Raw genomic sequence first — 25,750 nt, forward strand, 5'->3', positions numbered from 1 at the left:
ACTGCACTAGTGCCAAGACCTGCTGGCTTTGTACTGAACTCTTAGCATACATAAGAAAGCTTGGCTGGCCTATCAAGGTGCATTATTTACTTTTACTTGCTCCCCTTACTTGAATTTTTCCAAAAGTACTTTTTCTCAGAAGGATGCTAAAATGTTGACAATTTCTATCACTGCACACAGTATTTCACATATTGATCAGAAATGGCTCAATTAAAAATAAACTTACTTTTGAAATACCCAGGCAACAAATGCCCTGTTGTCAGACACCATCAGCCTGCTATTTATTTCTGTAGGGTCAAATAAAAGGCTGTGATTCTCCAACATTTCCATGAGTTAAGGTACATGCCTACCAAGCTACACCAAAGGCAAGGTTATATAGGCAATTCTTTCAGCAGGACTGCTACCTTTTACAGGCAGGCAGTGATTTGCTCATTCCCACTCCCTGCCATTCCCTTGGGGTGTTTCACCACAGCTGTTTATGGCTACACAGAGCAGGATAGGGAAACAGAACCAGGTTAGTTACCTGACCACAGAAACGCAGGGAATACAGACAGACAGAGGCTATTTTCAGTTTCTCAAACTAGGCCACCACACAGCTGCACAAACAGCTGCACCAGCACAACTGAGACAATGCACAGGGATTGAAACGAGTGGCTGTGCAAGAGAATTACTGAAAGTGGTGGTGGTAGCAAAAGCAACACTTTTCCCACTATGGCTTCAGGCAAAGTGGCATGGTATGGGACAATGGTTTCAAAGGATATGACATCCTGCTCCAATGGATTTGTGGGTCTCTTAGGCACCCTTGGAAAACACAACCTAGATATTCAAAACTAACCATCTCTTGTTTCAGAGTAGGGCAAATAGTTTACATTAGCTTTAACCTGTTCTTACTAGAACTGTAACCACTGCTTTTACTAAATATTGTCTGCTTTGCCAATTAACAGCAAATAAGAAGATCTGCAAACTGCAAAGAAGTCAGTTTCCACCATATTTTAATTGAGAATATTAAGGAGTAAAAGAGAGGACTACTAACACATACACCACCACTGCAAACTGGAATATTGTGTAGAGTTAGTGGAGTTAGCTTCAAATTAGCTACATCAGCATCTGTATAATGGTGGCAGACATGGACACTCCAAATGGACTAATTTAATTGGTTGTCTTGTTCCAGTAAGTGTTCTCTTTTTTAAGGCTAATCCAACGTGATTCTATATTATACTACAACCTACAGACAGTGTAGAACTACTTCTTCCCATCCTATCTCTTATCAAATTATAAAAAATAGTGAACTTGACCTCATCTGAGGGAAACTGGCAAAGGATTCTACTTACTTTGTAAAAAACAAAACTTCCTTGTAGGTCTAGCAGTGAATCCATAAAAAAATGCTTACACATACCTATGCATTCCAATACAGACTGTGACTAATGATCTACACTCTTGACTTAGAAGCAACTATACACTGGAATAAAAAAAAACCATTAACTACTAGGAAGTGACACAGTTAAAGCAGTTAGAGGTAGATACAAACACTCAAAATGCAGATTTAATGGAGACACCTGTGAAGACACAATCTATCTACCTTTCTGGAAGGGTTAACAACTGAGGGTGTACTATGACTTTAGAAAATCATCTCTGGAATTGGAAGCCTGAACTGAGAATAAATAACACATGCTATCTGTGGTTTGATTCTAAAATCACTTCCTTAAAAGAAGACAACTTTCACATTAAAATTTAATTTTCAATATGACTCTAAATAAATGTTTCTGTATTTCAATTCTAATCTTCTTTGAGTACTAAAGCCACTGTAACAGAAATGCTAACCTGCCTACCACCCTGCTGTCTTGCAGCAACAATTGTTAATTAGGAACTTTGGTCTGGGTGTTTCTGAAAACATCAATGAATATCCTGCTGTTTAGATGAATAAGTAAAACCCAACCAAGTTATAATTATCTACAAAATTTGGAGGCAGTACACCAAAAAATGAAAAATGACAGATGTGCATGCTTACTGCTGAGATTTTTGTTATTCTCTCCAAATTGCTATGTAAACTCTGATTCAGTTTTTCCTATTATGGCACAATTTCAACCTCTGGCTGCTGAGGGAAGTCATGTACTTAATTACCTTTTTGTGCTTTTCTAAGCAAATAGTTTGAGTATTAGGTTTGATGGCGGTGCACTTTCATCAATAAAATGTAAAGCAATTACCATGGAGAAATCAACACATTCAAAAGAATAAAAGTTCAGTACACTTTTAATTTTCAACTCGCTGGCTGAAAGACATTGTAAAGATAACACTCACCTAATGGAAGTCTCAAGAACATGAAATTGGTCCAAGGATGTGAATAAAGAACTCTGTCTTCAAGGAGATGAATGCAAGCACAGATATAAGTACCTGCTACCGAATCTGGTTACACCACTGGATAAGGAAATCATATTTTCTAGCACTTGGATGAAAGAATTAATAATCACTGGCATGACTACTTGCATTTGTATTATTACAGGAACCGCATTTGACTGTTCTGAAAACTGCAGGCTTAAAATCAACAGAAGGTAAAACTTTAACAGTGCATTATTGTTCTGTAGAAGTGTATTACAACTCACTAATTCATCCAGAGCCACACTTACTCGAGCAACATTAGGTTTCATATACTCTCAAACTTTCAAAAATCTAAAGATCACTGTTTTGCTCAATATTTTGACCATTAACAACTTTCACAACTTCCCACATTGCAAGGAAAAAAGCTCCAATTCTTAAAAATCTCTTTAAAAGCACTGAAACAGAACAGCATATAGAAAAAGCCCCATAATTTCACTCTCACATTTTCTTACTTCCATAAGAACTACATTTCAGCAGCTCAGTGTTTTTATCCTAAATGCATTTTCTATCCTAAATGCTGATAGAGCCATTGAAGCAATGAATTCAAGATTTCATATTTCAAAATTGAAAGTACACTTGAATAACTGTGTAAGTAGTTTAATCCTTACCTTTTCCAGATTCCAACAGGATAGAATAAATATGCTGACGAGCAGGGCGGTAGATAAGTGCCTGTCCAGGAATCTCTGTATCACAGTCATCTTCCAAGGAATTGCTGCACTCAACTGTTCCATGACTCAGGATATTGAAGATTGTAAAATTTTCAGATTGGATATGCTGTTCTTTAGCTAACTGTTTGTTCAAAGAAGGAAGAAGGCATTATCTTCAAAATTAAGAAGAATCAAAAAGTAACAACATGTATTCAGTGTTTGAGGAAACAGGTATTTCTCTATCAGTAGAAATGGAGGGAATAGCCAGGGAGTGAACAAGTGCTTTTTTGAATAACGCCAGTATAGTGTATTTTCAGACATCCATCTTTTTGTCCTGGGGACAGGAATCCCCAGGAAAACCATCACTGCCTTTCTTAGCTCCTCCTTTAATTCTTAAAACCTGGGAGCTTGAACAACAGTTTTCCAGAAAGTAATTGTTCTTAAAATTAATTCTGAGTTCCAGCATAGCTGCCCTCCTTTAGTCACCTGAAAATGTATCTTCTTTCTTTAAACAGTGAGTGAAGACATGACAAAATGCAAACTTTTAATTTTATTGCTAGGTGAACCATATAAGATAGCTGTATTTCTTTCCCAATCTGACTTGGTGTAGTTTACATTCTAGTAAAATTAGAATACTTAACTTCACCACACTTTTACTTTGCAATAGCTCTCCACCATGAAAAGAAATGCCATCTACTCTAGTGAGGAAAACAAGGAGTGCTGTTGAAAAGCAGAATTAACAGCATCACCCAGGCTGCACATTAACCATGCACTGGATGCAGATACATCTGGCTACAGCAGCTGGCTACCAGCAGCCTCAGTACCATCAGGGTCTGCTGGTTGGGAACAGTCTAGGTGAGCAAGCAACAAAGATGCTCTCAGGCAGCACAGAATTCCAACCAGTAACACTGGTAATCTGGATTGGACACCAGACTTTCTACTTCACAACCCCAGACCAAAACTCTGGAGGCATTCAAACAGCTGAGTAGAGTGAATACTTCCATGGGGTGCCACTAACAAATTTTCCAGTTCCCATGCCATATGGTGAGCAGACTCTGATGTTTCTCTGCTCTGCACTCCCTGCCTGTGTCGTGCTATCTGTACTGTTTGGGTTGTGCCATCCTGCCACAGCTGCAACAGATTCTTTCACTGGGAGTTAATGGATCACTGGCAAGAAACAAATTCACCATTTCTGCAGAATTCCTATATCTGCAAACCTGGGAACTCAGCAGGTCAAAGCTGCAGTCATCCACTGAGTCATTAGTAATCAAAACTAATTCTACTAAAACGTCATACTTTCTGTGTACAGTGCAAATCAACAGAGCACTTATACAATAAATCAAAGGTTTCCCTGCAATAAATACTTCAGTATTCCTAATATGTGTAAACACTGTAATCCCCCAAGTATACTTCTGTATAAAATAAAAACAGGGCATCAAGTAATTATAAGCACGATTTTAATGAAGCACTGAACTATTCCACAGAAACCAGTCACAGATATGAGATCATCAACAATGCAAGTTTACTGCAATTTGCCAATAATCTACACATCCTTATGTACTGAAAAAACAACACGCTGATTTAAAAAATATTGCTGTATTCAATGTCTGTATCTTGAAAAATATTTCATTTCTGATCCATACCTACAATCAGCTAGAAAGTTATGCTCTTCTGAGAGAATCAGCAACACGAGGCTGTGCCCACATGGCTGGAATTGAGCTGTGTGCCAGTTACATGCAGTTCAGACAATGTGCAAGGTAAGGAGAACTACACATGAGTTTCAAAATACAAAGCAAAGCACACACATTGCATATACAAATATTTGTACATTTGTAACAAAAACAAAAGACAAGTTTACATGTCTAACATTTTGACTGTAATTTCCTTGGCCCAGCAACTGGCTTCATGCAGGATTCATGCAGCAACAGTGAGACATTCTTCAATGGAGTTTCTAAACATTATTATTTTATTAGAGCAGTAGCTCAGCACGATGCTTCAGAACTTCAACCCTTCAAATTAAAGACCAAGCCAAGAAATAATGACCACTTGTCATAAAGACCACATGGTACATTCTCTTAAGGAATAAAGATATTGCCACTATTGTCCTGGCTATAATCCAACCTAGATAATTGCATTCTGGCTATTTTTCCCTTGCACTTCAAGCTGAAAGAGGATTTTTCAACACCTCATTATGATGTATGGCTGGTGATTTTAAAAAGTATCTTCTGTTTAACTACAACAGTCAAAAGTGATATGTATTGTATCTATGTGTGATTAATATAAAAGCCCAAATATATCTACAGTTTAGCTGAAATGAACATTGCATAGGTTACAATGTAGCTATAAAATGTCTTATAGTCTTTTTAGAAAGGAAAATGTAGATTATATTATTACTTTAGAGTAATATGAGGAAACAGAAAAATAGTTTTAAAGAAAATGCTCAAGATAAGCAAGAGAAAGAAAAAAAAAGTTCAAAAAGTGTTTGAAGTCTATAAGGACCTAATAAAATACAGAGTAACAGATGGCTAATATAGGGTCTAAAATACACTTCCTTGTATAGATTTTTAAAAAATCTCAATGTGTTATCTTAACTGCCACGAATTTACAGAATTGTACCCTAGACTTACTACTATTCCATAAACTATGATGCAAAACAGCACATTTTCTATTAGCCAGGTACACCACCCTAAGATAATACATCTAATTTCCCAGAGTGACTCAATCAGACACACCATATCTCACCCCAATACCAGTGCATCCCTGTCCATGTGGGATGCCATAACTAGAAATTGCTACTACACCCCTGCCTTTGGGGATTATAAACCCATTGAAATGCTTTTGGCTCATTCAGGGACAATGAAAACAAGGGCAATTTAACCTGAACCAAGAATGACAAAATACAGACTTATTGCATTTGATACTGCCCTGCACATCATCCTTTTGTCCCTGAACTGGAGAGGCATGGATTTCCCAGATGGACCTCCTGGAGAATAAGGAACCTCCTGGAGGATGAGGATGGTTGCACTGAGCGAGTGATCAATGTCTTCATGTGCAAGGGGGGCCAGTGACAAGCGGTGTCCTCAGGGGTCAGTACTGGGACCAGCACTGTTTAACATCTTTGCCATGGACGGTGGGGTGCTCCCTTGGCAAGTCTGCTGGTGACACCAGGCTGCTGTGCACATGCAGGAGGGAAAGGATCCTCCCAGAGGAACCTGGACAGGTTTGAGAGGGGGGCCTGTGCAAACCTCATCAATTTCAACAGGGCCAAGTACAAGATCCTGCACTTGGGTCAGGGCAATCCTGACCACAAATACAGGCTGGATGGAGGAAGGATTGAGAGCAGCTCTAAGAAGGGCTTTAGGTGCTGCTGAATAAGCAGCTTGACCTATGAGCTTGACCAGCAACATGTGCTCATACCCCAGAAAGCCAACTGAACCCTGGGCTCATGCAAAGCAGCATGACCAGCAGGGCTACTCTGCTCTGGTGAGATCCTACCTGGAGTACTGTGTTCAGCTCTGACGTCCCCAGCACAGGAAGGACTTCAACCTGTTGGAGTGAGTTCAGAGGGCTGCAAAGACGATCAGAGGACTAAAGCACCTCTGCTAAGAAGACAGGCTGAGAGCTAGGGTTGTGTAACTGGAGAAGAGAAGGTTCTGGAAACACCTTAGAGCAGCCTTCAAATACCTAAAGAGGACTACAAAAGAGCTGGAGAGGGACTTTTCACAAGGGTATGTAGTGACAGGATGAGGGGAAATGAATTTAAACTGACAGAAAATAGGTTTAGATCAGATATTAGGAAGAAGCCCTTTGCTGTGGAGGTGGTGAGGCACTGGCCCAGGTTAACAAGAGAAGAGTTATTCAACACCAGTTGGCTGGGGCTCTGAGTAATCTAGCCTAGTGGAAGTCTCCCTGCTCAGGGCAGGGGTTTGGAACTAGGTGATCTTTAAGGTCCCAACCCCAACCATTTTATAACTCTATGATATGATTCTGTAGGAGTTTCAATGTTTCCACTATGAGCAATTTCAACTTCTGCAATCTTAGCACAGCTACCTTTGATACCTCCATTGCAAGGTACAGCCAAGCAGATCACTGACCAGCTTTATGGCTGACCTGTGGGTTCTCAAAGTAAAAACTAAGTCAATACATAATATAAACACGGGAAGTCACATAATACATGGGAAGTACATTTCCGTGCCCAGCTGCTGTCCTATAAAGGAGCTGCTCCCCATTATTTGACCTAACTGACACCTCAAAAAGAGAGGAACTACTTTTTGTTAAATGTGCTGCACCTGTGCTCATATTAATGCATGCAATAGTCCTAACTAGGGCTCTACTTAACAGACAAAAGATTTTTGCACAAGCAAATTTAAATCAATGGAATTGATGTACTCATTACTAACTTCCACTAACTACTCACGGCAATAAAGTGATCATTAAGCTTTAAAAAACAAGTTACCTGAAATATTTCTTTATCTTGACAGAGATCTGATTGTTGTTGAAGGGATAACATTTGACAGTTTGTTACATTGGGAGGAATCCATGGAGACTGCTGCCCAGGCAAAAGATAGGAGTTCACTCCTCTGCAAAGCAATGTCTTGTCTGATCCCAGAGGTATAATCTCTTCCAAGTGTTTCAGGCTGCTGTACGAGCATGGAATTTTTGAGATGTAGTTTGCTACGGATAGCAGTATGTTTGCTCTTCTGCTGTAGCTCCTATTCCTATGGGGACTGGTGATTAAACATTTGTGCCAAAAGCCTTCCAACATGCTTTCTGGAATAATATCATTGCCAAGCAAGCATGCAAAGAGAGGAAGGTGTGTCAAACTAATACCCAGCACACGGCAAAGAACTTCTCGAGAGTACATGACAGTGACCAGTCTGTCCAAACGGAGGTTCTCAATGGAAAAGTAAGGACATGTGTTATAGATGAGGTAGTCACTATCTTGCCCCAGAATTCCCATACAGTTGTGCTGCAAACCGTATGCAGCCACCTCAAAGTCTGCCTCTTGCAACGTGCAGACTGTTTTTTGACCAAGTGATTTCAGGGCATAACGTGTAAAAGTAGGCAGAGCTGAAGGAAGAACAAACATTTCCCTGCCTGGCTGTTTCCTGTAAGTCTTGATAAACTGAAATAATCTGGTTATTTCCTCAGTATTCTTCATCCTCCGTTTGATCCACTCATCTCTCTTTTTCTCTTCTACCACCCCGTCGAAGTAAAACACCAACTTGATGCCAGCTGCCATAAAAGCATTGATAAAATCCTGTAAAATGGCAAGGTACTCCCGCCACTGGCCACCGCACACCCAGGATTCCGGCGTGTACCAGCGTCTAACGCAACTCATGGCATCTACTACGATAACAGGTGGGCAGTCAGGGTGCTCAGTGCGATGCTTTTCTGCCATTTCTCTCAGATCTACTGTTTGGCACGCATCAGGGCAAACTCTTGCCACAAATCCCTGCAAGCCTCTAACACCCATGGCTGATCTCCGAAACTCACAGCAGTCTGAAAGAAGAAAAATAAAAACAACGTTCTAAAATGCAATACTGGAAAACAATTAAATTCTACAATAATATTTTAAAAAGCTGCTGGAAAACAGAACTGTTATTTTTCTGGTTTTACTGATAGCTCATTGCCTTATCCAGGCTTTTATAAATTTGAAACAGTCTACTTCCCATCAACAAACTGAAAGTAAGTACTCGTTCGTTTTCCCTTCCACTTCTGGTTTTTTTTGTATCAGTGAAAAATATAAGTATCAAAAGATTCTCATAACAAAAACAAAATTCACAGAATCACTGAATGAGTAAGGCTGGAAGGAACCAGAGAATCCAACTTCGCTGCACCAGCAGGGTCATCCTAGAGCCCACGGCATAGGATTGCATTCAGATGGTTCTTGAGTATCCCCAGTGAGGGAGGTTAATAGTATAAAAAGGACTACACAATACTAGGAAAACACGAATAGATTTTTTTTATTAAAAAATATACATGCTTACGGCATTCAAAAAGGAAAGAAATGAAAGCGAGTTTACAAAGTACTGTGAATAGGCAGCTTTTAAAAGCATTCCCGAATCCTATCAGTCAAAGCCTTAGTCTGGCAGAGGCCTTTAAGGACCCCGCAAGGTGCGGGGGCCGCTGCGCGCAGCCCCGGCAAGGCCGAGCCCCCCGCCCCGGGGTCCGTGCGGCGCCAGGGCCGCGCTGCCCGCGCACCCGGGGCTGCCCCCGCCGAGCCCCGCCCGGCCCGATCCGGCCCCCGGAGCCCCGGGCCCCGGCCCCACCGCCGGCACTGACCCGAGAGCCGCTTCCGCTTCCCGCGGGCCGGGGCCGCGCCTGCGCCCGGCGGCGGGGCGGGGCCGGGCCGTGCCCGTGAGGGGCCGGGCCCGTGAGCGCCCGTGCCGTGCCCGTGAGGGGCCGGGCCCGTGAGGGGCCGTGCCGTGAGGGGCCGGTGCCGTGCCCGTGAGGGGCCGGGCCGTGAGGGGCCGGGCCGTGCCCGTGAGGGGCCGGTGCCGTGCCGTGCTCGTGAGGGGCCGGGCCGTGCCCGTGAGGGGCCGTGCCCGTGAGGGGCCGTGCCGTGAGGGGCCGTGCCGTGAGGGGCCGTGCCCGTGAGGGGCAGGGCTGCTGGCAGTCGTGGCTGTCCCCGCCCGCGGGGTGCGGTCCCTCGGCTTTGTACGGCCACAATGGGGTCGGAGGGGCCATTGTGCCCCTGAACAAACCCGGCCGGCACGGGGGGACAGGGCGGGGGACATGAAAGCGTCGCGCACCGAAATCGCTCCAAACCCCCCGAGCCGCGCTTGGGAAATGTATGTCCCTTCCTTTGGCGGGGGGGGGAGGGGGCGGGTGGTGGGCTCCCCCTTTGCCGTGCCCGGCGATTGCCAGCGGAGGGGAACCCCCGTTTTCCCGGGCCGCACATCCCGGGATAACGCCTTGCGTGCGGGGCGGGAGCGAGACCCGCTCGCAGCCCGCCGGCAACAGGTGGGGACCTGAATAACTTCACATCTTTCCGGGAGGGGAAGGAGGGACACGGGGGAGCCCATGGGAAGATTAGATCAGATGTTATCGCCGGTGAAAAATTAAAGAGAGCGGTGCTCTGGGGAGTGCAGATTAATATATTTGGTGACTCCGAGTGCACAAAGCCTCGCCATTGTAGCGGTGTCTGAATGCCTGTGAATAGGATGGAGCATATGTGGCCTGTCACCGCAGGTGCCCACATCTGTTCGTCTCCGGGCAGATGCTCTCAGAAAAGGGGAGAGCATTTCCAAAAGCTCAGGCCCGCCCCATCCATACCCATCCTTTTTCTCATAATCACCTTCTGCAGGGGACTTTTTTTACCCCCACCTTCTCCCACCGCCTGCCTACCCTGAACGTGGAGAGATGCAGAAAGAAATAAAAACTGCACAAATTGGAAGTTGCTTGGAAAGCTCTGGAAGAATATAATCAAACTGCTGCCGCCTCTCCTGCCCCAAAGTTTATTAACAGCAAGTTTTGCGCTGCAGCCAGCATACAATGCACAAGATATGCACACTGTGCAAAGGGGGGGAACACAAAAACCCTTCGTGCATGAAATGCAGCGCAGTACAGCAGCACTCTGTGCTGTCACAGGGCTCTGGAGACTGACCTGTGCCAGAGTGAGAGTTTGCAGCTACTATTTAGAGTTCTGGCTTAAGAGGATGATTAATAATGCTGGGCAAAAAGGAGTTTTCCTACAAGAACTGGCAGAGGCAGTGAATATTGAGAACCTCACACTACTGACGTTGGTAGCAGAAGGGGGTCTTTCCAGCCATCCAGCAAAATCTCATAGCTGCAATACAGAACATTTTTTTGAGGAGCGCCATCACATTTTTTGTCACCTGTACATGATCTGAGTCCTGTTGCTCACCCTCCCTCTCTGTGACACTCCTACCAAGACAAGCCAGGCCTCAGCGCTGCATGGGGTTACACTGGGTTTGCTTGACAGGGCAAATGGGGTGCTGGGGCACAGGATAAATATCAGGATCTAGGGATATTTAGCGTGGTAAGGCACTTCAGAAGGCTTTTAAGTTCAAATGTTTTCTGTGGCTTCTGGTGTGGTGAGGATCTTGAGTATCCTTGAATATAAAGGTGGGCAAAGATGCCAGTACTCCAAATGCAAGGCCGAGGCGCTCCCAAGAGGGGCACGGGCAGGAAGAGCATTTGAAACTGCGTGTCCCACAGCAGGGGCCAGGCAAAGGAATACTCAGGGCACCCACGGGAGGTTTCAGGAAAAGTTACACCCCAGATCGGGGGGAACCCGAGGACTGAGCGAGGGCAAGGCAGGAGGAAACCTTCCTTCCCCGAACCCCTTTTGTCCCGTCGTTCCCTGGGGGGTCCCATGGTTCTGCCTCCCGGGCAGAGGTAGGCAGCCCTTCACCACTCCGACTTTGGGAGCAATGACAGCTCACGCACACGAGTGACCAATTTTATCCCTCTTAGTTTCCCACGAGCAAAATCCCGTCGGAAGCGAGCCAGGGAGCAAACCCAAACAAACAAGTAGCGCAGGAAAACGGGGCCGGGGCGGGGGGGGAGGGGGTATCTGGCTTTCTCCTCGTGTGCAATCAGTAAAACACATATAGGAACCACTTCGGGATTTGCCCAGGGAAGGGTTGGAGAGCAGCTGGCTGCGGTAATCTCCTCGGGAGACAAAGGAATGCCCCGTCCCAGGATCACAGGTAAACACACAACCATTGTAATGAAAATGAGGGGCTAGGATAGGGCCGGAGCAGATGATTTGCGATTTCAAAAAGGGGGCTGGGGGGAAGGGAAGACCTAGAGCTGCTTATCTATCATCTGGCCTCGCTGTGTGCCAGCTGAGCCACGCGACTGCCCTTTCTTATTCTAATCAGCACATGCCTTTGCAACTTTGGGCTAACCTACACGCTAAACTTCTTAATCCTCCTCCCCGCACACGGCAAGGGCGGCGGAGCGCCCTCCGGCTCCGCGGCCCCTCCGCGCCCGTCCCGCACCCGCCTCGGGCCGGGGCGCCGGCGGCGGGGCCCGGGGCAGCGCCAGCACTCCGGTCAGTGCCGAGCCTGGGGCCAGCGGGGGAGCCAGAGCCCCGGCCCAGCGCACCCTGCCTGCCCTCCCCACGCTTCCATCCCCTCCTCTCTCCGGCCCGGCCCGGCCCGGCCCCGTTCAGCCCGGAGGAACAGGTGAAGGGGGCGTGCAGCGGAGGGGCAGCCGCGCACACATACCTCCGTAGGGACTATAGACCTAATTAAAATATTATGCACACTCGGCTACACATAGCTCCACACGTACACGTCCCTCCGCCGACGCACCGTTCGCCATATGCCCGAAGCCCTCCGTCCCGGGAAAATCAGGGTTGCACGCCAGCGATGGCAGCGCGTCGCCCTAATTAACACACACACATATCCCACCCACCTCCCTTTTTAAGTGACTTTTCCCATAATCTGGCTCGTTTAGAAATAAAATCTGCGGCTGATGGGGAGCTCCCGGCCGCCCTGGTGCGCGGCGCGGCCGTAAATACTCGCCGGAGCAGGAGAGGGGGCCGGCGTTGCGGGAAGGGTATCAATTAGGGGCAGGGAGGGAGAGCACAATACCCCACCAGCCCCAGCGAGCCGCTGGCAGGCGGGGCCGGACCCGCCGCGTCCCGGCCGTGCGGGGTCACCGCGCCCCGCGCCCGCCCCCGGGGGTCCCGCCGCCCGCTCACCCGGCGGGGCGGGTGCGGCCGCGATGGGCGTCGGGCGGGACGGGACGGGACGGGACGGGACCGGCCGTGCCCGGCAGCGGGGGCCGGTGGCGGTGCGCGGGCACGGCGAACAGCGCGGGGGCGGCGCGGGCGGCGGGGGGCGGCGGGCGAGCGCGGTGCGGAGACACGCGGTTGGGAGCGAAAAAGCGCCATTTGGTTGGGAGCAGATGGCTGGCTGGGGGGCTGATCGCGTCTAAAGGCGTGTCATCCCCCTTCAGCGAGAATCCCTAAGGGCTCCCCTTGTCTTCGAAATCAATGAAAATTAAAGTGCAGAGAATGGATGAATAGTTAGACCTCGAGTCCCTCCTTTGTTCGCCTCAGCTACTGGTGGGCAGGAGTTAAACTACAACAGCCTCCTATAGAAACACTTAAGTTAAACAGTCTCCCCGTTAGTCCAGCATCTGAAAGAGAGAGGGAGAGGGGGGAAAAAAGCAGAAAAAGGAGCTTTCTGCTTGATTTCCCCAATACAGAATCGCGTGGCATAAATTAAGCCAGAGAAGAATGAGCGCCGTGGGCAGGATCCTGCCGGCTCTCACGGCGCCTTTCAGTCACGCTCAGCAGCGGTAATCGAGAAATCTGTGCCACGTCAATTTAACAAATACCCGGTACCGAAGGGGGGTTGTTAAGGATTTGGGGGCAAGTTTTCTCGGTTTGGTTTTTTTTTTTTTTTTTTTTTTTTTTTTTTTCCTATCGCTAGGTTAAAGCCCTCGCGCGTGTAACTTTTTATTTCCAGTTTTTTAAGCAAGGGGATGCTAATGGACCAACTTTCTATCTCTCGTAGATTAAAAGATCCGCGTTGATATATCACTTCTCGCCTCCACCGACGGGCCACCACCCAAATTTCAGGACAGATATTGCCGCTCACCCCTGCCCCCCCGCCCCACTCGCTTAGTAAACCTCATACGAAGTATGTTTTCCTCCTCGCTCTTTCTCCCCGGGATAACGCCGCAGCAAAGTTTGCGAAGCAGCGACAAGCCACTTGAAAAGATGTTGACGCTAGGTGGCAAAAGTAATGTGCAGTGAAAAGCGGCGCTGCTGCGGGATGCGCCCCCCTGCTCCCTGCTGCTGAGGCTGGGCACGGCGGGGGCGGCCGGGCCTCCGGGGATCCACCGCCCGCTCCCCCCTGGGCTGCCTTCCCTACGTCCTCGCACGGTGCCTGCTCCGGGGTAAAAAAAAAAAAAAAAAAAAAAAAAAGAGAGAGAAAAAGAAAAAAAGCGAACCCAAACAGCAAACCCAAACATTCCTGTACATTTTAAACTTTTGCTTATGCGTCGAGGGGCGGGGAGGGGAAGAGCACCTGGATGTAGATGCCTCGTTCGATTACATTTAGATGTAAAGGACACACGTTGAGTGGCAAAACGTTGCAAAGATCTGGATGTTTGTACCAAGGGCTGGGGTAGGTGGCCTGGGTTTGGGGTAGGTGCCACAAACCCCTAGTAAATGAATGTGGGCAGCTACACTCCTGGAACAGTCAAGAAGAGCTGGGCTGAATGAACTCATTAGTGATTTTCTTTTAATTGGTATTACTCAATGCTTTTACTTTAAGAAGTCTTTAAGATTTTTTTTTCCTAGCGCATTGTAAGATAATTTGTGATCAAGACATCTGCTTCAATGGAAGTCACATTTTGCCATGCAAATGCACGTTTCAACCCAATAAACTCGCCATAATAAGGCTTTTAGCACAGCATACCTACAGTGAGGTTATTGTAGCCAAATCCTCTCCTTTCGCACACAAGCTTAATCTGTGCTGAAATGATCTGTTACAATTAAAATGACATTTACAGAGACAGTTACACCTTGCATCCTAATGAATCCGCCTGCGCCTACCAAAGGTGTTTAAACAGAGGGCCTAAACAAAGTGGAAAGCCCTGCTTCGAGTGACATGCCAGAGTTGCCCTCCAACTTTTATCCCCTGCTTCCATCCATCATTAAGAAACTGTTCAGATGGTAATAGTCTCTATCCCTTTTTCACCGCACCAGTAAACTCCTTTCCTTGTTTTAAAGATCAAAACAAAAGTTGTACTGTCTGATACGTAAAAACAAATTGTAAAAGTGACGACGGGTGTAAATTTGGGCTAGTTTATTTTGTGCGCACGTGTGTGTGTGTATGTGTGTATGTGTATGTATATGTGTGTGTGTGTTGCGGAGGGGGGAAGTGCTGGAAGGGATTTCTTTAAAAAATGTGCGGACATTGTTGTAGAGGCAGTAGCGTGCGCCGAGGGGAGCTCTTTCTCTCCCTCGCATTGTGCAGGGAGCAGGTGCTGTCTACATTACCATACAGCTGAGAGCACAAAGAGCTAACTGATTCAGCCCTCACACAATAACAAACGGCCTTAATGACAGCCACGCGAACGACACACACCAAACTCACTTTTTACTAAGCTGAAGGACGAAAAAAGAGAGAGGGAGAGAGAGAGAGAGAGAGGTTGCTGGTGATGATGATAATAATCATAGAGGGGTGCGGGACCCGGGCGCAGCCAGTGGCTCTCTCCGGCAGCGGTGGTGGCGGGGACGGGACCCGCGGAGCCCCGCAAACGGGTCCCCTCCACGAGTCCCCGCAGCGAGCCCGCCCGCGTCCTCCCTCGCCGCAAGAGCCGGGGGATCCCCCGTGCCTCCGCCGGCGGGATGCGTGCCGTGAGCGCAGCCAAGGGAAGAGCGAGCCCCGGGTCGCTTCGTCCACGTTCGTTGTCCCCCCTCCTCAATTACCCCGCTTCTGCCAGGGTAAATGCAGTGTGATTTTCACGGGATGGGACTCCCCTCGTTGTGGCTCGCTGGCTCCCACCTCCCTCGTCCCTTTAACGCCGGAGATGCCCCTTGGAGTAGTCACGACCACCGAGTCACTTTTTGGGGTCACGGCGGCTGCTCCGCACGTTTCGAGAGGCAATTACAGCCCGCCGTCCCCGGGTCTGCTCTCTGGCCGCAGCGTTGCACTGCCTCTCCCCGGTGCAGAGGGGGTGTTACCCTCTCCCCGGAGCAGAAGGGGGATTCTTGCGGTTACCAAATTTGCAGGAATGTAAATGAACACGTTTTGTGAGCGCGAAGGGGAGGGGGAGGAGGGTTGCACATTTTACAGCTCACTGACCATTTGGCGATCCATTGAGAGGAGGGTTTGGAAAAGTGGCTCCTTTGTGACAGCTCTAGCCAGATTGGGGGGCTGCTCATTTGCATCTCATTAGGCATGCAGTCGGCCGGCGGGATATAAGGGCGGCAGGCGCCCAAGGAGAGGCAGATCCTTAGCGCTTCACCCTCGGAGAGAGCCGCCGAGCCGAGCCGAGCCGCGGCGCGGAGCGGAGCGGAGCAGAGCAGAGCAGGCACCCCCTCCCCCGTAGGAGCACACCCGGACACGCTCTGTTCGCTGCTGTTGAGACACGAGCTTATTTTTGTTGGCTGGGATTCCTCTAAAAACAAAAGTAAACCCACAACAAGGAAAGAGAGCTTCGCTTCCTTTAAAAAAAAAAAAAAAAAAAAAAAAAAAAAAAAAAAAAAAAAAAGGAAAAGAGAAAAAAAAAAGAAAAAAGGGGATCAAGGCTCCGACGTGACCTGCCCGCCACCGCTGCTGTTTGACACCCACCAGCCCCGACGTGCGCCGGGCGAGCGCAGCCGCGCAGAGCCGCTCCCGAATCGCACCGCCCCGGGAATTATCGCCGCTGCCTCCGCTGCTGCCTCTGCAGGGATTTCCAGATCGCCAATTTTTAATCTTCCTTGGGAAGCCTTTTCTCTGCCTCTGTTGGGAATTAAGTTGCTTTTATTTTATTATTTTTATTTTTTTTTTTCCTGGAGAAAAGGAGGAGCATCGTGGATTGCGAAAGAAAAAGAGTTTAACAGATAAATATTTTTTCCCGTCCTTTTTTTCCTCTCTTTTTCTTTTGCCATCCGAAAGACCTGACAGTTGCCGACAGGCTACATCTAGTGGTATCGACAAAAGGGAAAAAAAAGTCAGAGACACTCCTGAAAGAAGGAGACCGTGACAGTAACTCTTCCAGCTCAGCTGGGACGAGCGGCTTTGGCAGCCGTGTTTTTTCCCTTACCCCGAAAGACACTTTCCCCTTTTCCCTCTGACGAGAAGATAAGGAGGAGGAAAGCGAGGGCACCAGAGCTGCACCTCCAAAATGGGAGGTCGGTTCCTGCTGACGCTCGCCGTCCTCTCGGTGCTGCTGAGCCGCTGCCAGGTAAGTGCCCGCGGGGTGGGGGACACGAACGCCTGTCCCGGGGGTCCCTGCTCTGGGGGTCCCTGCCCTGGGGGTCCCGCGGGGGATGCCAGGGACCGTCGCTGCCTGCGGCAGCCCTGGGGAGCGGGGAGGGGCTGCCAGCGCGGCGGGGCCGGGGTCGGGCTGGGGAGCGGGCTGGGGAGCGGGCTGCTCGGCGGCTGACGGGCGCTGTCCCCGCCCCGCAGGTGGGCTCCTCCGGGGTCTTCGAGCTGAAGCTGCAGGAGTTTGTCAATAAGAAGGGGCTGCTCAGCAACCGCAACTGCTGCCGCGGGGGCGGCCCCGGCGCCGGCGGGCTCCAGCAGTGCGACTGCAAGACCTTCTTCCGCGTCTGCCTCAAGCACTACCAGGCCAGCGTGTCCCCCGAGCCGCCCTGCACCTACGGCAGCGCCATCACCCCCGTCCTGGGCGCCAACTCCTTCAGCGTCCCCGACGGCGCGGGCGGCGCCGACCCCGCCTTCAGCAATCCCATCCGCTTCCCCTTCGGCTTCACCTGGCCCGTAAGTGGGGGGCGATGCTGGAGGGGGCGGCACACACCCATCCAGTCCCGTCCCGTCCCGTGCCATTCCAAGAGGCCACCCCTTGAAGTGTCAAGGTGGGAGGGGGACAGCGACTGATAACTCCTGGGGACTGGTGGCACTGCCCCTTGGGCCTACCTGCTCTCATGCTCTCCTGGTGGGTTGTCTCTGCTCCTTCTTTCCACAGGGCACCTTCTCGCTCATCATTGAGGCTCTGCATACGGACTCACCCGATGACCTCACCACCGGTAAGTGTCCTGAAACACACTTTTTTCCCCTGCAATAATCCCAGCCCTGCAGCCCTATTTGGCCCCTTTCTCTGCAGTGTGTAGCACATCCTCTACAGTAGACCTGTGGCAAGAGAGGCCAACCTGTTGGAGTGCAGCCAATGTCATCCTGCCTCTGCAGTTCCCCTCCCACCAGAGATGCCCCTAAGCCCTGCCTGCTTTGGGCTCTCTAACCACTCTCCTCTCCCCTTTGCCACAGAAAACCCTGAGCGCCTCATCAGCCGCCTGGCCACCCAGAGACACTTGGCAGTGGGCGAAGAGTGGTCCCAGGACCTGCACAGCAGCGGCCGCACTGACCTCAAGTACTCGTATCGCTTCGTGTGCGACGAGCACTACTACGGAGAAGGCTGCTCTGTCTTCTGCCGCCCCCGGGACGATGCCTTTGGTCACTTCACCTGTGGAGAGCGGGGAGAGAAAGTCTGCAACCCGGGCTGGAAGGGCCAGTACTGCACTGAGCGTGAGTATCCACCTCCTTGTCCCCTTGGGTGCCCCTTGCAGCAGTGTCTGTGGAGATCCTGGGGTTGGTGGAGGGGTGTTTCTCTGACATCAGGCCCCATGGGGAGGGAGAACCAAGCAATGGTGGGTGGATGTCTGGTTCTGTGCCCAAGCCTTACCAGTGTGAGGGATGGGAGATCCTCAGAGTTGCCACAGAAAGTAAAGGCAGACAGCCCCTTCTCAAGCCAACAAAATGTCAGTGCCAACACTACACCCTTGCTCATTTGCTTTAGACCATTTAATCTGGTAGCAAAATGTTCAGTAGTTGCTTGAGGATTTATTAAAATATATCAGGACTGCTTTTTACATTTTCAACCACACAACTTTGATATCATCACCAACAGGGTACTCAGCTTCAGGGGAGGGAGCTAGGCTTTGGCAACATCTGGCAACATCCATGTGACAGGCTTATGGGTAGGCTTGCTATGGTCTGATCCTCTGGGACCTTGCATTAAGAAAAACATTGGGAAGTCCAAGACATTCTCTGTGGCTTCTAGACTGTACATTTCTCATTTGGGGTACTCATATGCTGCCACTAACAGAAATGCTGCATGAGAACATTCAACTTCTTCCCCAGCTCTCTTCTGTGCCATTGCCTCGATAATTGATACTAATAAAGTAGTGAGGGATATGAAACATACCCAAGAGCTTGAAGTTTTTGAGGCATGTGGTGTGTTGATACAGCAGGAAGAGCTGGGACAGTGAGCAGATCACAGACAGGATAGTCCAGGATGTCAGATACTTTCCGGTTGTACGAGATTCCGCCCTTTGTAGATCTGTAGTGGTGTACACCCAAACGTGCACACAGAGCCCCTGCTGCAGCGTGTGATGGCATTCTCTGTTTGTGTGTATACACGGATCTGAAATATGCTGCCAGATGACGTACTGGGCCAGTGCTCCTCTGCAGTCATCAAAGGGCTGGGCAGGCAGGAAGAAAACAGTTCCAGGCTGTAAAGCAGCCTTTCAGCTTTCTTCTTGTTGTGTTTTTGTTTCTCTTTAAACCCACCTGTGCTGTGGTCTCAGCTGAGCTGCTATCAAACCGTTCCTGATTGATTATTCACACTGTTAGTGATTGCTAGGATGCTTTTAGCACTTCAAGGCACGATGTTGCACAATAAACAGCAGGCAAAGGGGCTCGCATTTTCTTTGATAGTGTTTTAAATAAGAGCTATAACCTTTCCTATGATCAAAAGTGCCTAGCCCAGTTGTGTCAAGGGGTGGGGAAAAAGGAAGCATTTTGATAATGAGCTCTTTTGGGGCTGTCAGCACATTTGAATGCCTGTACATCTCTGCTATTCCCACAGCAAAGCAGAAGGCTGTCCATCTTTCTTGACTCATTACGTACGTTCTTTGCTGTGTTTTCCCCCTCAGAAAAAAAACAGCTTATAACACTGACACAAACCTACTAGGCAGGGGAGATGTGTTTATGTGTGCATGCAAAAAGAATGTTTTGCCGTTAGTGAGCGGAGCTGCCAGTTGCAGATTGCTTCCCGTTGCCTTGCCCCTAGCTCCATTCTTTCCAACTTGGAGGCGATCTGATTATCAGCACTGATTCTTTCTTTCTTTTTCTTCCCCCCTCCTTCCCCTCGCATGCCATTGTCTCCGGCTGGCTTTGTTGAATTAAAACTTTGCAGTGCCTGCTTAATGAGTTCCATAACCAGGCGAAGTAATGAGCAGAAGTCCCTTTTTTCCCTTCTCTCATCCTCCCTCCCGCTGGCCCGCTTACCTCTTTTACCAGGGCTGCACCCACCCGCCCGCCCCTTTTCGGAGCAGGGCGGAGGGGGGGAAGGAGGGAGGAAGAACTTTAGACTTATTTATTTGAATAAGAAAAAAAAAAAAAAAAAAAGTTTTTTTGCAGCGAAATCACGCGCGTGCCATAGATTAGCTGTGGGCAGGGATAGGCTGCCCGGTCGCCGGCCGCCGGCCCCATTGGCTCCGGGGCCGGGGTATTGTTGCAGTGGGGCAGCTGCTGGGAGAGAATAGACAATAGAGCAGCTGTCTTGCACTGGCACCCTGCACACCAGCTGTCCACTCTTATCTGCACACACACTTTCGGGGGATATTAAGAGGTGGAGCTGTGTGCATAGAATTGGAAAAAAGGACTTCTGACCCTCACTGGGAAGGGAAGGGGGGTGAGGGGCTGTGGGGAAGGGAGCAATTGTGAGCCCTCTTTTGTCTGTGTGCAACTGTATTAAGAAGAATGCTCATCCCTGGTGATAAGTAAAGTGCCCAGTTATGGGGCAAGATCAATACTGCTGCAGACTCCAGAGATTAATTCAGCTGCGCTTAACTGCCCCAGCCTAGTAAAATGGACTTGCTCCCCACCCGCAAGGTGCTCTCAGACTCAGACTTGTAAAAGAGAGTTGTTTTGGCACCAGTGCTGATGTCTTTCCCTGCTTGGTTTGTTTACAGCGATTTGTTTGCCTGGATGTGACGAGCAACATGGCTTTTGCGACAAGCCTGGGGAATGCAAGTAAGTTTTCCCCTCCCTTCCTGCTTCCTTCTTTGTCTTTCAGTGCTGATGCTCTGGTGTTAAATAAGCCATTGGACGTTTGAAGGGTTGGTTTAAAGGCCTTTCTTCATATTAGATGGAAATTTGAGATAGCCAGTTGATGCCAGATTATTCCATAAGTCAAAGTATTATTCCACAAGTCAAACATCAGTGCCATTAATATTAACTTAATGGGTTTACAGTGCTGTGTTTAAGATTTGGCTCTTTGTTATTAGAGTAAACAAATTAACTATCTGGAACCATGGGCTCTCTAAGGAAGGGGAAGAAATAGCTAGGACTGATGAAAGCTGATGCTACAGTTGGACTTGGTGGCTTTCTCACATGAAGGATCACCGAGGGCTTTTAGGAAACTTGATCCTTGGCATCAGTGTGCTTGCAGAGTTTGTGATATGGTTTCCAACTGCGAGAAGTCTAAATCTGATGAGACTTTGTTGTAATATTTTTTTTCAGATGCAGAGTGGGCTGGCAGGGGCGATACTGCGATGAGTGCATCCGATACCCAGGCTGCCTTCATGGTACCTGTCAGCAGCCGTGGCAGTGCAACTGCCAGGAAGGCTGGGGTGGCCTTTTCTGCAACCAGGGTGAGTTCTCAGTCCTCACCTGAGCATCTGTTTTAAAATGCAGAAAGCAGGCAACTGTTTTCAGCTCACCCACCCTCTGCTAGCATTGCAAGGTAGCAAGAATCATGGCTGCTCTCCTTAAAAAAAGAAAATGTATCTTTTACAGACCTGAACTACTGCACCCACCACAAGCCCTGCAAGAATGGTGCCACGTGCACCAATACTGGTCAGGGGAGCTACACTTGTTCATGCCGACCTGGGTACACAGGCTCCAACTGTGAGATTGAAATCAATGAATGTGACGCCAACCCTTGCAAGAATGGTGGAAGCTGCACTGTAAGTTCGAGTTGTTTGTGTCATCTGAAACTCCAAGGGAGGAGTTAATGTCAGTTTTACTAATTTTCAAAATCCCTTTTTGGATTTGAGAGCAAGTTCAGACAAATGTTTTGATCGTTTCTCGTCTCTTCCCCCCAGGATCTGGAGAACAGCTACTCCTGTACCTGCCCCCCAGGCTTCTATGGGAAGAACTGCGAGCTGAGCGCGATGACTTGTGCTGACGGGCCGTGCTTCAATGGCGGGCGCTGCACCGACAACCCTGACGGGGGCTACAGCTGCCGCTGCCCACTGGGCTATTCTGGCTTCAACTGTGAGAAGAAAATCGACTACTGCAGCTCCAGCCCTTGTGCTAATGGTAAGGCCAAACATGCTACGGTGGTCTTCTGGAAGGAGACCATACACTTTGGCTTCTGGTCTGGAGTTCACAACAAGGCACCCTGATCAATCATAGAATCATAGAATGGTCTGGGTTGGAAGGGACCTTAAAGGGCACCTAGTTCCAAGCCCCTGCCATGGGCAAGGACACCTTTCACTAGACCAGGCTGTTCAAAGCCCCATCCAACCTGGCCTTGAACACCGCCAGGGATGGAACATCCACCACTTCTCTGGACAACTTGTTCCCTCACAGTAAAGAATTTTTCCATAGCATCTCATCTAAACCTGCTCTCTTTCAGTTTAAAGCCATTCTGTCTTGCCCTGTCACTACATCCACTTGTAAAAAAGTCTTTGTCATGTCAATAGTTGACTTGGTGGAGGATCTGTACTAAGAAAGTGATGGCATGGCTTGGGCCGTTGCTGCAGATTACATTTTCTGATGGGGTGGCTGTGGCCAAGTAACTTGGCCTGAAGCTTCATGCATGAAAATCTGGAAGATTTACTTTCAAATCCTTTGCAAAGAGTCTTAGAGGTCTGTGGATATTACTTGTAATCTGGTAACAGTAATCTTCCTGATTTGATTAAACCAGTGAAGACTTTCTTTACTGTAGTCCTCCTTATTCATTGCCACTCAAACTCTGTAACATGAGATGTGGTATTAACCTGACCTGGACTAGTGTTCTGGTTCAAGATGAGTGAAATGTTAAAAAAGGACTAGGACTGAGAATGAAAAATAAATCTGCTTATCAAAAATCTTTCTTCAGAAAATCTGCTTTTTATGTTGGATCAGACTTGGCAAAGGTTGAGCTAACCTCTCAAAAAGAAAGCTTTCCTTAACTGCTGCCCTGAGAGCAGAGACTGGGGGACTGTTGTGTCTGGCTGCTTACCACTCAGCTTGTCCCCCTCCCTGTCTTGCAGGAGCCCAGTGTGTCGATCTGGGGAACTCCTACATCTGCCAGTGCCAGGCTGGCTTCACCGGGAGACACTGTGATGACAACGTGGACGACTGCGCCTCCTTCCCCTGCGTCAACGGAGGGACCTGCCAGGATGGCATCAATGACTACTCCTGCACCTGCCCCCCAGGATACAACGGGAAGAACTGCAGCACCCCGGTGAGCAGATGCGAGCACAACCCTTGCCACAATGGGGCCACCTGCCACGAGAGAAACAACCGCTACGTCTGCGAGTGTGCCCGGGGCTACGGCGGCCTCAACTGCCAGTTCCTGCTCCCGGAGCCACCTCAGGGACCCGTCATCGTGGACTTCACTGAGAAGTACACGGAAGGCCAGAACTCCCAGTTCCCCTGGATCGCCGTCTGCGCTGGGATTATTCTGGTCCTCATGCTGCTGCTGGGCTGTGCTGCTGTGGTCGTCTGTGTCAGGCTCAGAGTGCAGAAGAGGCACCACCAGCCTGATGCCTGCAGGAGTGAGACTGAGACTATGAATAACCTGGCAAACTGCCAGCGCGAGAAGGACATTTCCATAAGTGTCATTGGTGCCACTCAGATTAAAAACACAAATAAGAAAGTAGACTTTCACAGCGATAACTCTGATAAAAATGGCTACAAAGTCAGATACCCATCAGTGGATTACAATTTGGTGCATGAACTCAAGAATGAGGACTCAGTTAAGGAGGAGCACAGCAAATGTGAAGCCAAGTGTGAAACATATGATTCAGAGGCAGAGGAGAAAAGTGCAGTACAACTAAAGAGGTATCTCACATCTGAGAGCAGAGGGCAGCTTGGCTTTGAAGGGGGAGTGTATATCATATAGGTAGCATTAAGCAACAGCCATCTGACCTGTTCTTTCTCTTTTTGCCTTCAATAGTGATACTTCTGAAAGAAAGCGACCAGATTCAGTATATTCCACTTCAAAGGACACAAAGTACCAGTCGGTGTATGTCATATCAGAAGAGAAAGACGAGTGCATCATAGCAACTGAGGTTAGTAGGGCTGGAACAGCAGAGGAAAGTCTTGGTTTGCAGCTCCCATCCAATAGATGCCAGGGCAGATAAAATCCTTTCCATAATGCCACAGTGGTTTGCACCTGGTGAAATCCAGCCAGCTTGAGTTTGTGATGTTGTGAATGTTGTAAAGACAAGCTCAGTGCCTTGCTGCTGTGGATGTTGTGGGTTTGGCAAGTTTTGTAGACCAGGGTGCAATGGTAGTGTGGTTGAGGTGTGCTGACCCACCCCTTGGGTCATGCAGAGTCCTGACCCTGTGCAGCCTTACAGCCCTCTTCATATGTTTCATTAACCTCTCCTGATCTCTGCTTGTGTTTCCTCTTTGCAGGTGTAAACCAGAGGTGATGTGGCAAGGTGGTTGTTCAGAACAATTTCAGAGGAGACGTGCCCCGATGAATGCTGCTGAAAGAGGAATGGGAGATAGATTCCTTCACTGACTGCTGCTGAGAAACTAAATTCAGGCTTGAGCTGGTTCTCTACTGAAGTTAGCAAAGTGACTGCAAAATAAAGAAACAAGATGGACACCAGGCAAGGGTCTGTGTTCAAGGATTACTGTTGCACTGCCTTTTATGAATTTTATCATTGCACTATGGTCAGTTGCTTTTCTATATATATTTAAATGAATGGACTTAATTCCTACATAAGAAGCATGCACTGCCTGAAGTGTATATTTTGGATTATTATGAGCCAGTCTTTTCTTGAATTAGAGACACAAACACTGCCTTTATTGTCTTTTTTGATACTAAAATGTGTTTTTACTAGGTGAGAAAAAGTGTGTTATTTTTTTGAATCTGTAAAAATATTTTCATGATAATTGTAAAGCTTGAGTATTTTGTGATGTTCATTTTTTTATAATTTAAATTTTTTGGTAAATATGTACAAAGGCACTTCGGGTCTATGTGACTATATTTTTTTGTATATAAATGTATTTATGGAATATTGTGCAAATGTTATTTGATTTTTTTTACCGTTTTGTTAATGAAGAAATTCATTTTTAAAATATTTTTCCAAAATAAATATTATTAATGATAACCAGAGTGCTATGTTTATTCCGTATCTGATGATGAACTGACTGAACTTTGCAACCAGTATCTGACAGGCCTCTGTGGCCTCATGGGGGCATTGAGGAGGACTGAGAAGTATTACAAAGAGTGGGGAACAACTTGTTGTGTGTAAACTCTTTCCCCTCCTAACCTTCTGACCTGTTGACCCCATGTTGTGCTCAGCCTTACCCCAAAGGCAAACGGCAAAACCTTGAGTAATATTTGCCCAGTCATGTTGGGCTGTGTTTATATAAACACATATGGAGTCACTTCCTGAGGAAGAGCAAGAGTTGAGTGCACTCCACTGCAATCCAGACCTGGGGCTTGTCATGACTCAAGTCCTCATTTTTTGCAAGCTCAAACACTTGCCTGGGGTCCAGGGGAGTTTGGGACACCCAGTGAGGGAGGGCCCCTAGCCCAGGTCCTTGATGCTCTCCCAGAGCTGTGAGCTCCCCCAGACTTCCCTCTCCAGGAAATGGTAACAGTGAACTGACTGGGGGCCATAACTCCCCTGACTATAACACCTACTGAAGTACCAGCTGTGTCTTTGGTTTCTGCTGTCACCCTGGTGCCTGCTGCCTTCATAGTGGGACAGAGTTTGATCCCATTCCCTGGCTTGGCTCTGAATGCTCAGGCAATTTCCCCAGTTTGGTTTACTCTAATGAGCTCACCCTCACGTTGTGCTGCATGATAATCAGCAGAGACCCTTCAGAAAC

The 25,750-nt window shown here is 48.3% G+C and overlaps 2 protein-coding genes across 3 annotated transcripts in view; one reads left to right on the forward strand and one right to left on the reverse strand.

Annotated features, from left to right (window-relative positions):
• The window catches only part of FAM120B (family with sequence similarity 120B), an 87,232-nt gene extending 77,850 nt beyond the window's left edge, over positions 1–9,382 (reverse strand). For both annotated transcript variants that reach the window (XM_056487755.1, XM_056487754.1), the window contains exons 1-3: positions 9,309–9,382; positions 7,480–8,525; positions 2,985–3,165 (exon numbers count right to left, since the gene is read on the reverse strand). In XM_056487755.1, coding sequence (XP_056343730.1) covers positions 2,985–3,165; positions 7,480–8,499 — 1,201 coding nt within the window. In that variant the 5' untranslated portion in view covers positions 8,500–8,525; positions 9,309–9,382. The remainder of the gene's footprint in view (positions 1–2,984; positions 3,166–7,479; positions 8,526–9,308) is intronic.
• Positions 9,383–16,458: 7,076 nt separating this feature from the next.
• On the forward strand, positions 16,459–25,023 carry DLL1 (delta like canonical Notch ligand 1). The gene is made up of 11 exons (XM_056487753.1): positions 16,459–16,910; positions 17,135–17,446; positions 17,652–17,712; positions 17,951–18,208; positions 20,659–20,719; positions 21,209–21,339; positions 21,485–21,654; positions 21,793–22,009; positions 22,948–23,740; positions 23,856–23,970; positions 24,320–25,023. The coding sequence occupies exons 1-11, from the start codon at positions 16,851–16,853 to the stop codon at positions 24,323–24,325; spliced, it is 2,184 nt and encodes a 727-aa protein (XP_056343728.1). The 5' UTR covers positions 16,459–16,850; the 3' UTR covers positions 24,326–25,023.
• Positions 25,024–25,750: the final 727 nt, after the last annotated feature.

The sequence above is a fragment of the Oenanthe melanoleuca genome, chromosome 3 (genome assembly GCF_029582105.1).
Source record: "Oenanthe melanoleuca isolate GR-GAL-2019-014 chromosome 3, OMel1.0, whole genome shotgun sequence".
Lineage (NCBI taxonomy): Eukaryota > Metazoa > Chordata > Aves > Passeriformes > Muscicapidae > Oenanthe > Oenanthe melanoleuca.